This window comes from Anopheles moucheti, chromosome 2, assembly GCF_943734755.1.
Source record: "Anopheles moucheti chromosome 2, idAnoMoucSN_F20_07, whole genome shotgun sequence".
Taxonomy (NCBI): domain Eukaryota; kingdom Metazoa; phylum Arthropoda; class Insecta; order Diptera; family Culicidae; genus Anopheles; species Anopheles moucheti.
The window spans coordinates 24,107,665-24,123,986 of record NC_069140.1 but is presented as its reverse complement, the minus strand read 5'-3'; the positions used below and the strand labels follow the sequence as shown (position 1 = coordinate 24,123,986).

Below are 16,322 nucleotides of genomic sequence, written 5' to 3'. Positions count from 1 at the left end.
AATTCCTATAAAAAATAGAAAAATAGAATAGAAAATATAAGAGTTCATAAAAAAGCAAACGCAACAGAAAGTTTATAAATTTAAGAAAAGTGAAAAGCTTTACCGTAAATTAAATGCCATTGTGCTATGCTGCATTTACGGTGCACGTGTATGCAATAGTGTGGACAGTTTGAGATGTGCGCGCTTATCTTTTCTGAGTGAGAAGATCGTGCAATTATCAATGATTTCTGTGTTTTCTGCTATTTCATGCGTTCAAAACTTCCTGAGATGAGAGATTTTTATCTTGCGGCTCGCTCATCACTCAACATCAGCATGGATTTTTCCCTGGAAGGTCGGTTGCAATAAACCTGACGGAATTCGTGTCACACTGCTCTCATGCAATGGACGACGGTTTACAAGTCGACGCAGTATATACGGATCTTAAAGCGGCCTTCGATAAAGTGAATCACCGGTTACTGTTACCTAAACTTGAAAAATTAGGTCTTTCATTTCCGTTTATGTCCTGGCTCAGTTCGTATCTTTGCGGACGCACATATAGAGTTAAGCTGTGTCACTCGATTTCCTCAGTAATCCATAGTCAATCAGGCGTACCCCAGCGTAGTAATCTAGGTCCTCTATTTAAAAAAAAATCAAAACGCTTGTATAAGACCTTGGTGTCGAATTAAACGACAAGCTTACCTTCAGGACGCACATTTGCAGCATTATTGACAGAGCAAACAGGATGTTAGGTTTTATAACTCGACAATCTATAGAATTCAGACATCCTGATCCTCTATGTTTAAAATCTTTGTATGTCTGTTTAGTACCCTCAATTCTCGAGTTTATCTGTGTAGTATGGTGTCCCCAAACTGTTGTGTGGTGTAATAAGCTCGAATCTGTTCAACGACGATTCACTAAGGTCGCGGTTCGTTGCCTCCCTTGGAAAGCAAACTTCAGCATGCCCGACTACCGCACACGATGTCTGTTGCTAGGCCTGTAATCACTCGAACATCGGCGAAAAACCTTGCAAAGTGTATTCATCAATAAACTGCTAAGAAATGAAATTGACGCGCCTGTGTTGCTAAAAAATGTACACGTATACGCACCAGCTAGAATTCACAGAGAAAGAGCATTTCTGCACAACGAATATAGAAGAACGGTAGCATCGTGCAACGATCCATTTTTGACAATGTGTAGGCAGTTTAACGCGCATTTCGACCAATCCGATTTCAACGTGACTACTCAGTGTTTTAAGATTAGGATTTTAGAGACGTACGCCCTCGACAATAGCCACAACTAAGCGAATACCTTAGGTTAAGTATACAAGGGACAAGGTCCATGTCGAACCAGACCTATCAATTGTTGACGAAATAAATTAAATTAAATCTTTAGTACAAGAAAAAAATGTTTTTTTAAATATGGAGGCTAATGCAAGTAAAAACCTTGAATGTTTATTTTAACAAACATTGAAGTTTTACGGCGTATAGCAAAAACACTTCTTTAGTATAAAAAATGTATTGGATGCGCAAGTAAATAACGGGCATTTTAAAATCGATGTGCCCAGCAGAACTGTGGCATGATTTTAACGTTTTCAAATCGTCGTAAATCAAGTTCAACATATATAGACGACGCCTGGAATTACGAAACGGTGAATAAACATGTGTGCCGGTTTAAAATCGCTAAAAGCACACCGATTAGGGCAATTACAAGGTGCACGATAAGGCGTACGAAGAAGAAGACCTATTCGTGCAACGCAGATTGACAGCTATGATCTCTACCAAGGTTCAAAAAACATAAAAACGACAGCGTAGGCTGATCAGTTTGACAGCTATCCTATTCGTACAATCTGGTCCACAGGGTATGCTATTGCGATATAACGCGCGGGGCTTGGTGCGACTAACGCCTCCCAATGAAAGAGCGTTACGTTTGTCCCTTGGGATGAAAACTGACACGAGCGAGAGCGAGAACTCTTTTGCACTCTTCCGTTCCTTCCTACAAGCCCTTAACAACGTGCTTATCGACGCTCCGCACACAACACACACACACTGTCGATACTGCCGATGAGGGAGCGCGCGCGCATGTGTGCGTGTAGTTGTAAAGAGAGTATGGTGAAGAAAATCCAGCATTGCACACCACTCTTCATCCCGGTGCTTTTTGTGTGTGGTACGCGCACAGCAGAGGACATCAGGAGTTGGGTGCAGGAAAAACCAATGTCCCAAGTTTTGGGTATTGCACGGTGTCCTGGTTGAAGGGTTGGACGCAATAGACAATAGGAGACGGCGGTGGATCGTGCAGTGTTTTTGAGGTGAAGTAGTGAACAGACAACAGCAATCCCGTTGTTGGACACCAGAAGAAGATAGACGTTTATTCAACGTAACGGGTTAGTTAACTCTCTGGTTTAGGCGAACAAATGTGAGGTGGGATGATTGTTTGCGCGAGCTGTACCAGTCAGAAGAAAATGTCGGCCGTGTGGTGAAGATCAATCGATGAAGATGCTGACGCGAATAGTTGGAGGTGTTTGGTGTATCAGTTTGAAGCGTCTGAAGTAGAAATCGTTTGCTATATTCCGGGGCATTATTCTGCATAATAGGTGACCGTGCTATGGGGGTATGAAGCATACTATTGCGTCGAGAGGTGCGGTGATGATAATATTATCGAGACACCGCGACACACACCGTGTGAGAGCAGATTGGCATTGATGATATGCTGCTGCTGCTGCTGCTGCTGCTGCTTACTTCGATAGTGTGTGTGCTTTGGTGTGGATGTGTGTGCGAGGCGCGTTTGCAAGGTTTACTGACGACAATGATGACGGTGATGATATCCCGCAGAAGGTGATCGTGCGTGATTATTGCGAAGAACAGCACCGGGCCTGGTGAACGTTGCCGTGTGTGTGTTTGTGGGGAGAACATACGATGGAGGAAAAAATAAGCAACTGGTCTAGGTATGGTTAGGGATTGTCTCTGGATTTCGATAAGAAGTAGTAATCTTTATGCTGTGGCAAGAAATTCGATCCCCGTCCCGACTCGAGCAGAATGTTGCGTGCGTAGATTTCGCTCTTCCACCAGTTCTGCTCCGTACAATAGCCCTCACATCCAGGTGCCCGCTCAGAAAGTTGAAAACGAAAGGTGATGAAATCGAAAGTATTAACGGCCCACAGTCGCGAGCCCTGGGATAAAGAACTCAAAGAAGAAAAGAAGAAATACACAGAACCCCCAAAGCTTGGCTTTGCCCTTATTATTGACTGCTGCACGCAGAACCACGGATCAAAGCAGCATGTTTTGCGGGTGTGTAAAGAAGCAAGTATTTTTCCTTCATTCCGTGCGCTCGCTCGATTGTTCTTCAGCAAGGGGCACACTACTATACGCGACATTGCTGCTGCTGCTGCTGCTCACTGTGTTTTGTGTGTGTTGGTGTTGTGTGTGCGAGAGGAGCAGGCGTTTATCAGCATGGCCGAGGAGTGTGCTATTTGATGCGACGACGACGACGACGAGCCATTTACCCAGCCAGGGGAGAGTGTGTGTAGCTAGTGTGAATAGTTAGTTGCCCGATCGAAGAACAATTTTACTACGCCTGGGTTATATTCCGTGGTTGTTGGTAGCTTCCGTGCCATTTCATCTACATATTGCATACAAAGTGCAGCAAAAATATGCCTGTGTCCTATAATTGGGCTAGAGGGCAAGACTTTCCCAGCTTCCCAGTGCTTGATGAATCTTCGTGAGAAGCTGCGATCTTCGCCAAGGAAGAAAATTGGTAGTGTGTGCAGTGCGCGAGTGTTACTTGAATTAGTTTGACACTTGAAGGTTTTATTTTCCCCCTTCGTTCTGTGTTGGGGATCGTTATTGTTGCGGTTTTCTTGTTCTTCTTCTGTTGAAGCTGGGGGAGGATGATGTTGTTGAAACATCGTTGTCCGTTTTTGCAGCTTCCCCTAACTCTTGCAGCTTCCCTTCGTGCGTGTGTAGCGAATAGTGGATGAAGTTTGTTGTTGCTGATGTTGCAAGCTATTGTTTTCTTATATGCTGTGTTTTCCCTTTTCAGTTGTGAAGCTGTAAACGAAGGATGCACATTTCGTTCCCGTGTACTGAGAGCATGATGCACTGTCGTTTCAAACACTCGCGCTAGCTGTGCTGGGCTGTGTAATTGCTGCAGCAAAGAAGTTGTTGCTGCATAAGGGACAGCCGAATATGTTTGCGTGAAAGTGACGAACGGACGATGGCCTAGCAACTAACCTACCGTCGTATCAGCTTAACATCATTTCAGCACAGTATTTTCCTGCATCTTAGTAGCAGATGTGTGTTAAAGTTTGGTGTGAAGCATGTGTGAAATTATTCGCCTGTAATGAGTTTGCAATAAGTGGCGTGTGGTAAATAGTTAGTGACCTGGAGACGAAGAGTCCCCTTTACCATGGGCTGAAGAATTGCGTTCGATCAATCGATCTGTAATAGCGTTCTTTTCTTAGCCTGTAAATACGCCTACAGTGGCAAACGCGATAAAAGAAAACCCAGCTACAGGAAACAAAAGTGACAAGATTGGTTCAATAAGTGTATGCTGAGCTGCTAAGCCGCGCCGCGGCCTGCTACCACCACAGTTCTTTGCTAGAGCTCTATTTCTTCTCGCTGCATGCTGAACAGTGTTGTGTGAGATGAGGTGAATCGTGAGCCACTTAGGCTGGTGAGATGAATGACGTGAACTGTGCGTGAATAGAACCCTCATCGAAGGGCGAGTGAATCAGTAAGGGTGGAAAAATATGCACCGAAAGCGGTAAAGAAGGCGTACGTGTGTGTTAGTGTTCCTGGTGAAGAGAGCAGTCGAAGAAGAGGAATAGGGTGAAACCCATCACTATATTATTGCTGTTTATAGCATGAAGCAAGGGTGGTGGTAACAGGAGCTGGTAATAGTAAAGACATACTGGTGATATATTGTCTCATACAACAGTGCGAAGGTATATTGAAAAAAAAAAAACACAAAAACAAAACTAAACCGCGAGAGGACACGCGAACGATGGATTACATCGGTGATCTGCTTAATCAAATGTCGTCTGCCTTCAACCAGGAGACGGCCATACCGAAGAAGGAGGAGATCTCGATGGACGAAACGCTCAAGTGGCGCGCGCTCAAGAACAATCAGTTTGCATCCCGAACCCGTTTGCCACAGCAGCAGCAATCAGCGGGTAGCACCGGAAGCGGTACGCGTAGCGGATTGACCAACGGACGTAAAAGCGTAGCGGGTGGTACGGCGAGCGGGAGCAACACCTCCAACAGACAGCGGCGCCAAACGACCGGAGGAAATTGTAACGATAGTGGCAGTATCGCGACGACGGTCGACGACGGAAGCAGATCCCCGCCGACATTGCTTGGAGACAACGGGAATCTAACACCCGACATTGCGGATGAGGAGGATATTGAGATAGAGATAGCGAAGGATATTAGCGGCGAAGAGTTGCAGGAAGCACTCGGGCTTAGTCAGCTGGTAGAGGTTGAGTCTGAAGAGTTTGGAGGAGCACTTGAGGTTGAAGATAGACTAGAATCGGTCGGGAACGGTGAAGATTTGATTGACGAAAAGAAAACGAGTCCGACGATGGAACAACAACATCACGACAAGGGAGCAGAGACTGTGGCGGGAGATTGTAAATCCGAGGACGTGATCGACACTAAGTTGTCCTTAGAGGTGCCATATACCAGCAGTGCCAGTGTGAGCCCTACGGTGCTGGTGGAACAAAAGGATGTACCAAGTGAACAGCTTGTAATGCTTCCAACTAAATCTGACACAGATGAAGCGGATGTTGCGTTGGATAAATCGGCTCAATTACCAACATCGCCAAGTAGCAAACCGAAAGTAGCCGATTTTGTTGGTGGAAATCTTGAAGAGCAGTTGGATGTTGAAGAAAAAATCGACGAAGAAGCAGCAATCGATGATCGCGTAGATAATGATGATCTTGACGAAGCTTCAATGTTGGAAGATGATGAAGACGATGTACTCATCATTAACACGGACGAGGCAGACGAGGTCGTAGAGCTGGCGGAAACGTCGAAAGAAGACGAAGAGGATGAAGAGGAAACGTCTGACAAGATGCCGTCAGAAACGGACGATCCTGCAACAACTGTCGTGGAACAAAAGGATGATGGTGTTCAGTCGAAGGAGGAAGTATTAGAGACGCCCGAATTCCAACCAGAATCGCTTGCTGGAGACGCTATTTCTAATCCTATAGTTGACAATATCGAGGAAAAATTTAACCCCAAGGAAACCGCTGATGGAAAACCGAATGAAGAACACGATCACAACATTACCGATCGACCTTCCAACGATTGTGAGGAGGTGAAATTTTTCGATTCTTTAAAAACTTCCTGCAGTTCCACATTGGCGAAGGAAAGCGGTGATCCTCGATCTCCCGTATGCGAAAAGGTGGAAGAAAAGACTGAATCTGTGATGGAGGAGAATAAGTTCGTCGGAAATGAATCTTCTGCAGACAAAGAGATCGCAAGCATTACGGCTGAAGTAGGTACTGAAAAGGCAGAACAACCTGCTGGACGAACAACGCGTAGTAAGAAGGGTACAGTTGTGGTTGGATCCGTTGTCAACACATCACCATTAGCCGCTGCCACAGCACATTCGCAAAGAAGATCCCAGCGCTTCCAGAAGGATTCTACCGGAGCGTCAAGCGAAGGTAAATCAAATGGGGAAAATCCCATCGAGCCAATAGTTGTAGTCAAAGAGGAAGAATCGGACGAATCTTTGGCAGCAAAGAAACGAACTTCCGTTGGAGGAGTAGCACCGCCCCCAGGAGCTGAGGCCAGGCTGAAATCAACGGTAAAGTCAGATCGAAGTTTGCGCAGTAAGCAGCAAGGAAGTAGTACTGTAAGCCAACCTGCCGTGATGACACGCCGTGCGTCGGAGACGGTTAAAGCAGCTCCGGACGAGCCAACTGATGGACAGCAGGATACGGACGCGGACAAATCGATCGTTGGCCGTCGAGGAAGAAAACGAATGAGTCAGGATCGGTCGGCAGCTTCGTCGGTAGTTTCGACCGAACCAGCTACTCGCACGAGGGAAAAATCGACACGCGATGAATCGGTTAAGGGTGAAGCAAGTGCAGCTGGACAAGGACGTACAAGCCGCTCGGGGTTTCCTTTGGAACCGGACGAAACCGATACCGGTGGCAAGGAGGAGATACCGGATACACCAGTGCTAGAAAAAAATATTCAACAGCAGCCGCAGCAGCAACAACAACCACAGCGTCGTGGACGAAAGCGGAAAAATTTAAACGTCTCAGACAAAGATAGTCCAGCAATACCGGCAGCTTCGTCGAATGTGTCCAGTTCCGGTGGGCCAAACGCGGATAAACATCTTCTCCATCCGTACAAACGTGCGGCCAGACAGTCGAGGGACGGAAGTGACGGTATTCTTGCCTCAGCACTGGCACGGCGCGACAAAGTTAACTCACAAGGCCGGTTATCTCGGCAGATTAAGCTGTCCGCTAAGATTTTGGCCAATGAAGAGCTCCGTCAAGGTTACGAACAGCAGCAAAACAATGGCAGGATCACTGGTGTGATTGAGCAATCGGCCGCTGTCGGTCTGCATGAGGAAGATCTTCCATCGTCGGATCGTGATCGTCACTTCGAACCTGTTCCGGAGAAGCAACGTAAACTGGCCCGAGATGCTACCGAACTGTCGGTAGCCAGTTGCAGTACAATCGGTAGCAGTACTGAGGATGTAACGGTGGTATCCGTGACCTTGCCACCACCGAAAGCTGGTACGTCTGGGACGACGACTAAAAAAACTTCTTCCGCTCAAGTATTGCAAAGTGTTACATCGTTGGTCCAGCAACCACCGAACAAAAAACATATAGGGACTTCTTCTTCCGAGCGAGTGTCTGTTGCGAAACGAATGTCCAAACAAAGCGCATCCAACGCTTCGTGTCCCAACGTGGAGACATTCCTGCATGAGGTACGAACTATGCGTCTCGGTACAAATCGTTCTCCAGAAGAAAATCGTAAGCTTAACCGTCGCCAGCAGAAACGAATGGTGAAGATGAAGGAGAAGTTTATGAATTCATTGAGTTTACGCCGCCGTAGCGCTCAGCAATCTCGCAACGGAACGGATGGAGATGAGTTCGATGTGGAGCAGTCCGGTGGTGAGCCGGAGTCGAGCGGAAGTGAAGCAGACTTTGTCCCAACACAGAAAATTGGGACGGTCGGCAAACCAAGCGTTACGCTGCGTCTTCGTAAGCCGGAAACATTGTTGGAAAACCATACGCGCAAAGTAACACCTGCTCCAGCAAACCGTATACCGTTAGTGACGCTTCCGAAAGGTGCGTCGAGTATGCCGAAACTGAATGTTGGTCGTTCTTCTGCCGGCCCTACTGGACAAGTGCGTCAGATTGGTAAGCAGTCGAACGGCGGAAGGTCAGCAACCGTGAACGGGCCTGCAAGAGTACGTCCTTCGTCGGGTGCAGTCATTTTACCTGCCGCAATGACCACCCTGGGCGCACGATTGTCTACACCAAAAACAGTCAACAACACATATTCCTCCGCAAATCCCTCTGTTAATGCACTGCTCAAGGATAAAGAAACGGAACAGTTGCAACGCTCGTTGCAACGACTTGGCTGTGAAGTCACGTTGATACCCACAACGGCGACCGGTCGTACTGCTGATACACGTCCCGCGTTTGATGCTACGCCGGTGGCCGGCTCTTCCCGATCTGGAGCAGTAAATGCTTGGCCGTTACGGCGCGTAAAGGGTAGCGCAGTTCCCCAAAGACCCCGATCCCAACAAAATGCAGCCACACCGCCTATCCTACCCGGTACGACTTCGCCGAGCTTGCAGATTGTGCTGGGAAGCGCAGGATCGCCAGCACCGGTGCAAGATTCCTCCAGGTTGCTGTCGTCCAGAACTGCAACAACCGCTTCGCCATCGTCGGAAACGCTCGTCTGTCATTGCCGCCAAAAGTCGGACATATTCGTGGAAAAGACGGTCGGCAATGGGTTCTGCACGGCGATAGACGATATCGATGGTCAGCAGATTGGTTGCTGCAACGAGCTGTCGAATGATCTGCCGAATATGCTGCGTCCGAGTCCGAGGGTTAGCTTTCAGCTGCTTTGCAACATGCACCGGAAACGGTTGGAGGATCATGGCTGTTGTGCCATCTGTGGACGGTTTTGTACACAGGTAATTAGAAGATTTTGTTTTTCATCACTAAACTAATGCGTGGGAAATAGTTTTGCTATTGAAACCTTTGAAGGATAAACAAATTACTGTTTACCCGACCCAAGCAGGGTCAACGATCGTACAAATAATTTGCACACATTTATAAATGAGAGGGTTTTTTTTTGCGTTTTCTGATAAATTCCACAGATACATTGACATCAACTGGTCCTATTAATTTTTCGTTCCGTCTGGATAGAGGTTGTCAAAGATCGTTTGGTATTGATCGTCATCAGCAAGTCATGAATAGTATTCAGACTATTGGCGTATTGCAATGACGTTTCTAGAACTTTATCAAACATGATAACCTATGAGCTAGTTTTGAAAACTTTCGTATAACACTTGTTTTACAACTTTCAGTTAAACTTAAACAGAAATCAGAAATGACTCTAATTTTTCAAATGGAATTCATAAACCCTCTATCTGTTGAGTATTACACCATAGCTTCAATTATTCGTATAGTATTAATCCAACATGTTCGAGTTTATTTTGTGTTCCAGCGATTTTCATTTCCTTCCTCTAAACGATTGCTGTGTGTGAGCCATGTGGGCGAATATTTGCTGGGTCGTGCAGAAGCTATAGGAAGAAACATGATGACGTTACGATCAACTGCAATTTTCATTTGTGTTTCATAACCCACATGTGCAACGGAATGATTGCCTTATAGTACACACTCGGTTGCCGACCAATCGGATCAATTCGAACTCTACCGCTAACAAAGATTGAAGGTGGTTACGCGGGAGAGATAGTGCGAGAGGGGCTTAGTTCCGCATAGGTTTATTATTAGAATTCGGTCAACTCCGTTCGGGTTGGTAGTGTATGGAGTAAAATCTCAAGAATGCATTTGTTTTTTCTTCCTTCACAATCTCTGCTGTACGAAGATTATGCGATTAAATGCTTTTGAACAATTCAATAGAGAGAGGACGTTAAATATGAAAAATATGTAATTTGTAATTAATTTGCTTCAAATTACCGAGGCTTTCAAAAAGACAATTCCTCGACGAGATCAGTTAAAAGCGAACGGAATTACATTATTCTGCCTAACATAAAAATATTACCTATATGGTACTCATTTGTTAACAATTTCTTTTCCTATTTGCAGGGTAACTTTGCAATGTGCAAAAACGCTCATATATTTCATCCAAATTGTGCCGATAAGTACATGCTCAACACGCCGTACAATCCGGCCCGCCCGGAGGACTCTGCAGCTCCGACGCTGGTGTTAAAATGCCCTCACTGCAATCAGGAATGTCCGAACAGAGAGATCGAGGTGAACATTCAGCTTACATCGCCTCCAGTGCTGTTGCCATCCCGAAAAAGTATAGTGTAAGTGTCCTCGTCGCGAGTTGACTTTTTAACGTTTATTTAACAAGCCTTACAATATTCTCTTTTCCCGTAGTAAACCTGCTAAAATGACGGTTTCTAAAACTAGTGGCAACAAAGCTAATGGTGTCAGTGAATCCACCAACGTTAGTGAAAGTTTCCGTACCACCGTCAAATCACTGGTGCCGAGAAGTTTAAAGAACATGCTCTCGGAGGATCATGCTGCCACAAATGGGAGTGGTGTTAAAACGGCTCAGGCAACAACCAGTAGTACTGGTAGGATAAGTTCTGCTAAAGATACCGGTACGACCGGAGCTGTGAAGAATCGTTTTACGGCGAAAGATTTCTCGCATGCTGTTTGCACTAAGAAGGATGATGCGCTTGTTTCGGAAATCATCAGTAAGTGATGCATCGCGATGGATTGGATTTCAAAATTTCTGATTGTCCTTTTTTTTTTCTTTATCTACCGACAGCTTCCGGATTCGACATCGAGACACGGTTTCGAGAGTTTCATCATGGTACCTGTCTGCACGTTGTGTGTAATTACGGCACGCTTGCAATGGTCTACCTAATCATGTGCCGTGCCCGTTCGGTGGACTATCTGAACATTGCCGATCGGGCACTGCGTACCGCTGTAATGTGGGCGGCAATGGGTTCGAAGTGCGATATCGTAAAGCTGCTGTTGGACAGTGGTGCCGATGTAACGCTCAAAGGTCCGTACGGGTTGACCGTGCTGCATTTGGCGGCCAAACTTGGTCAGCACGAAGCCGTACGCACGATCCTGGAGTGTGCACGCAAACGGTTGACCGCACGCGACCTGATGGCGTTCGTGAATGCGGTCGATAATGGGAGCTGGACGGCGCTAGCCTGGGCGGCCGAGAATCGTCACAAGCAGACGGTCGAGCAGCTGATCTCGATTGGAGCGGATGTGAATGTGTGCGATCGATTGAACAATACAGCGCTACACTGGGCTGCACTGTCCGGTTGCTCCGATACGCTATACCTGCTGATGACCAAGGACTGCAATCCGAACCTGCAAAATGACAACGGAGAAACACCGCTGTAAGTGAAAGATGGGTAGAATATTTTTTTTTGGGAAAACATGGACACATATGCTGCATTGGTGTACGCGCACCTGAATGCTATTGTTGACGACAATATTTATTTTTAATAGTTACAAAATTGCACATTATTTAAACTTATTTTCAAACGATGCAAATTTCAAAGTTTAAAGTTTCGTCGCTTGTTTCACAGAATTCTTTCAGAGACTTTTTTCTATCATTTTTTTTCTTTCTTTGATTGTACTTCGGTTCAATGTGCACAATAAAACATCCGCATCGATTCTATTTACGTTCGAGCTTGCTAATCTAAGAATTAATAATATTTGCTAATCATTTTATTTATGTCGCGCCTTTCTCAGACATATCGCTTGCCGCCAGGGTCATGCTGAAATTTGTGTGGTACTGCTAGCCATGGGTGCTTCCTTGAATATTCGCAACGCTTCCAATAAGCTGCCTCAGGACATGATCGAGAATTCAACCAGTGAATGTGCAAACATTATAATAGCGAATGTGAAAATGCGCAACCTATCAAACAACCTGAAAGAAACGCACATTTTATGCAGGTAGGAAGAAATGTGGTGGTATGCTATTGATGTTTTGTGGAATATAATATTATTAATTCTCTATCAAAATGCAGTGACATATCCAAGGGTAGAGAACGCCATCCGATACAGGTCGTGTACTATACCAGGGGTAACAACGAGCGTCAACTTTCTGTACCGAAATTTAAGTATATACGGAGCAATGTGCAGATCGATTCACGCATCACAATCGATCCTGACGTTCGCAACATGCCCGTTTGCTCATGTGTAGATAGGTAAGTTTAAGTGGAAATGTTTTGCAGACTTGATTACTACAAATGATAAAAATGATACTACGATTAATATGTAATACGATAATAATGATGTTTCGCTAATGTTTCTTTTTTTTGTACCGATTGTAGCTGTACGTCAACTCAGTCGGAGTGCCTCTGTTCGGAACGTACCTGGTATACAAACGATGGACGGTTGATGAACGACTTCAACTACCTTGATCCTCCGACCGTTATCGAGTGTGGTGACCTGTGCGACTGCAATCGGAGGTTGTGTCGGAATCGGGTCGTGCAGCACGGCCTTCATATACCGCTACAGTTATGCTACATTAATGGCAAAGCTTGGGGTGTACGTACGATGCTGCCTATTCCGAAGGGTAGCTTTTTGGTGGAGTATGTTGGGGAGATACTGTCCGATGAAGCAGCCAATCATCGGCTTGACGATAGTTACCTGTTTGATCTTGGCAATGGCGTAAGTAGACTCCAAAATTAACCTATCTAATTGTTGAAGGAACGGTTTGTTTAACGTGTTACATTGCCTTTGCGTGCGTAGTTTTGCATCGATGCCAGCGCGTACGGGAATGTGAGCCGATTCTTTAACCATTCCTGTCAACCAAACGTTTCACCCGTGTCCGTATACTATGACCATAAGGATCAGCGTCATCCAAGGGTAGCACTGTTTGCCTGCCGCGACATTGAAGCACAGGAAGAAATATGGTAAAGTAAAATGCAATGATATTAAATCACTTGCCTCCGTTAGAACGAATCTAATTACAACCCATTCATTATCGATATTGATATTTCAGCTTTGATTATGGTGAAAAGTTTTGGATGGTAAAGCGAGGCTCACTGGTGTGTCGGTGTAATACGTCTAAATGTCGATATCGGGTGGTGGAGTAAGACAGATAATCTATATGATTGACATTGTTGGATGCAGTTTGCAACATTACACATTACAATTCGCAATGGGAAAAAGGAGATCGTTTAACCGATGGTTGTGGAGGTGGTTTTACTAATATTGAAGACTGTGTGTATGTGTGGTTCGAGATGCGATTGGAGAGGACAAGATTGAAAGGAAAACAGGAAAAGAGAGTGTAAAATGGTGTAATATTTATTTATTTTTCTATATGTCATTAGCTAATTTCGAAGGAAATATAGATTGTAGTTGATTCGATAGTCTAAATAAGGGATATTTCCTTCCTTCCAGTGGAGGGCGATGTACACAAATGTACAAAAGGTAAAAAAAGTTTGCACATACACACGAAGGGACAAGTGATTTCAGCACAATGATGCGTAGAAAAGATAAATGTCGAAATTTGAGTTGTAACAAAAACTACAAGTCAGTCATTCATGATGGTGTTGATAGCATCTCTTTACGACATGTTTGATCGTGCATCGCCATATCACAAGCGACGATCAGAAAAAATAGTTCCCGTATTTATTTCTTGTTGAAAGCTGTATGGAACAATCCTTTTATTGGGCGTTTTTCGATTAGTTTTACTGCATGCGATATTGCCATAGTCTGTAGCAAAGGCAAAAGGCGAAAGCAAAGCCGCAATAATTGTGGAATGTTCAGTTTGAACCAGAAGCTGGACCGGCAAGCTGAAATCGATCAGCAGTCCGATTAAGGCACAGTAGCACTGCAGACAAGGAATAATTAATGATTTAGTTACACTTTTAATGTCTAATGGCCGGTTGTCGCAGCAGCACAATGGACACATAATCGATCCCGTTGGACGGTTAGTCAAGATAGAAGTATATAAAAGCCTTGTACGTACATGCATGTGTCGATGTGTCTCGTGTGAAAGTAGCTTAAGAGTTTCTTTGCTAGAATAGTGTTTAGGTTAAATATTTTGGTTTAGGAGACGATGAAGCAGATTATCTTTAGTATTAACAACAACAAAAAGAAGATATGCCATATTTAGTTGCCACCGATTTTTCTTTCGTAGTATAAGCCGACAAAGAAGCATGCGTAGACAAAACGTGGATGGAGATGCGTATGTACGTGAAGCTTTACATTGGAACGGTTGCCATTTGGTTTTAAGCAGACTGTGAGACCATTACTTTTATCATGTTTTTTTTTTATTTTAGAAATATTTGGCTGGCTTTATTATTTGTTTCGCGGATGCATATAAACAAATAGAAACAAAAGTGTTTGTTTTTCACAAAATCAAAACCAAGGAAATCATCTAATCACCGTACAACTCATACCATCACTTTACACACCTAACCGGGCGATTAATTTATCCTTAGAACAGTGGGGAGGATTTTGTTTCATTCTTTATTTTTACTAACATTTCGTGGATATGTTATTGGAGTTAACTGCAATAGAAAGTCCACACCTATAGAAATAGTTCAATAATTAATCTGCGTGAAATATATTTGTCAGTAGCGCTATGATACCAAAGTCATGGAATCGTGCGATTCTTATTTAGTGAAATACTATTCATTTTTTGCAAACGCTTTACTGTTTGTACTATTATAACTAGATTTTGCAGTATCGAACGTACGTAGTTCCTTTAAGTAGTTTCATTATGGTACGTTTTGATGAATTTGGTTTTCCTTGCTTGCCGATGAAAATTAATGCCACATATTTGTAAGCAAGTGTGATGCGTGTGCATTGTTTGGCGACAGGACAAGAACACAAATAGATAGCGATACAGAGATACAGTAGAAGCATTGCTAAAAGGGACATGCAAAATAAAGCAGGGGAATGGAAGAGAGAATGCAAACAGAGAGCTATTAACATATTTAGTGTGGTAGATACAAAGGCATCTTTAAAAAAACCGGTAAAGAATAAATCAATGAACCAGTAATGCAATACTACAAAGGTTATATTTCTCTCATTGTTACTGCGTGATAGAAATAAGGAAAGAAATTAAGATATTTGAAAGTGCGTCAATGGATAATAGAATGCCCGTAGAATGGAGTGTGGAAGGACAATGAAGTAACCACTGCAATGACGAACTTTTTCGAGAGCTGTACGATGAACTTACTGTCGTACAGCCAGCCAGAGTTCGACTCACCAGGCTCTGGTGGGCTGGCCATTTCATCTGCCGGTGGAGTCCTTTTAGATCGTCCACATGGACAGAAGAATCGTGGAAGGCCCAAATTGTGAGATGGATTGATGGCATTGATGCGTCCGCCAGAAAGGTCGGAATAATGAATTGGTAGACCAAAGCCCTAGACCATGAAGGGTTTTGAGACCTACAGTAACTCTCTCTCTTTTTTACCTACAGTACTTTTTAAGATTGTTTTTTAATTGCCATTTTAAGATGCAAACTGGTTTGTCGATACTTCTTCACGATCTTCACGATCTTCGATCGCGACGAGTATTTACATTCGGTCCTATTTTTCTAATAAAGAAACGGCTAGTCAGTTTGCTGTGTTTTTTTTATATTTACTTTTATTATTCCAATCATACAGCATCTGAATGGACTGTCGTTCGATAAAATTATTTACACAATAAAATAAGCATTCATCGACGAAAACGTTTCTGCGTGTCGTGTGTCTGTGATACTGTGTTTTGTTCGTTAAATAGTGTGGGAAGGTATACGCTTACTGGTACGAAAGTTGGGTACTAAACCAAGAAGTGACCGTGGTTGGCGTAATATCGCTCGTTGTAGGGACGTGTAATTATTTATAGAATTGTGCGCGACCTGCTAATGCGACGAGATGTAAACTGTACTGTAAAACAACCCGGAACAGGTTGTAGAATTGCGATAGTGGTGATAAAAAAAAACAAAACCGTCCTAGATGGGAATTAGTGATAATGGATTATAATTATAAAATAAATTACTATTTCGCTTTACTCTCGCAGCACATCCGCGCTCCAGTTCTATCTATCACTCCATTCACTCACACTGCCTGTACGCGCCCAACTCCAATCCGTAATCCGTTTCTCGTGCTATTCAAAAAAAAGAACGACACATTTCGTCCGTTTCCTATTT

The 16,322-nt window shown here is 44.2% G+C and overlaps 1 protein-coding gene across 1 annotated transcript; it reads left to right on the top strand.

Moving 5' to 3' along the window:
* Positions 1–4,740: 4,740 nt before the first annotated feature.
* On the top strand, positions 4,741–15,179 carry LOC128297479 (uncharacterized). The gene is made up of 9 exons (XM_053033123.1): positions 4,741–9,141; positions 10,280–10,503; positions 10,577–10,899; positions 10,974–11,562; positions 11,921–12,124; positions 12,199–12,378; positions 12,505–12,844; positions 12,926–13,089; positions 13,179–15,179. Exons 1-9 carry the CDS (start codon positions 4,978–4,980, stop codon positions 13,270–13,272), a joined length of 6,282 nt encoding a protein of 2,093 aa, XP_052889083.1. The 5' UTR covers positions 4,741–4,977; the 3' UTR covers positions 13,273–15,179.
* The last annotated feature ends 1,143 nt before the right edge of the window (positions 15,180–16,322 follow it).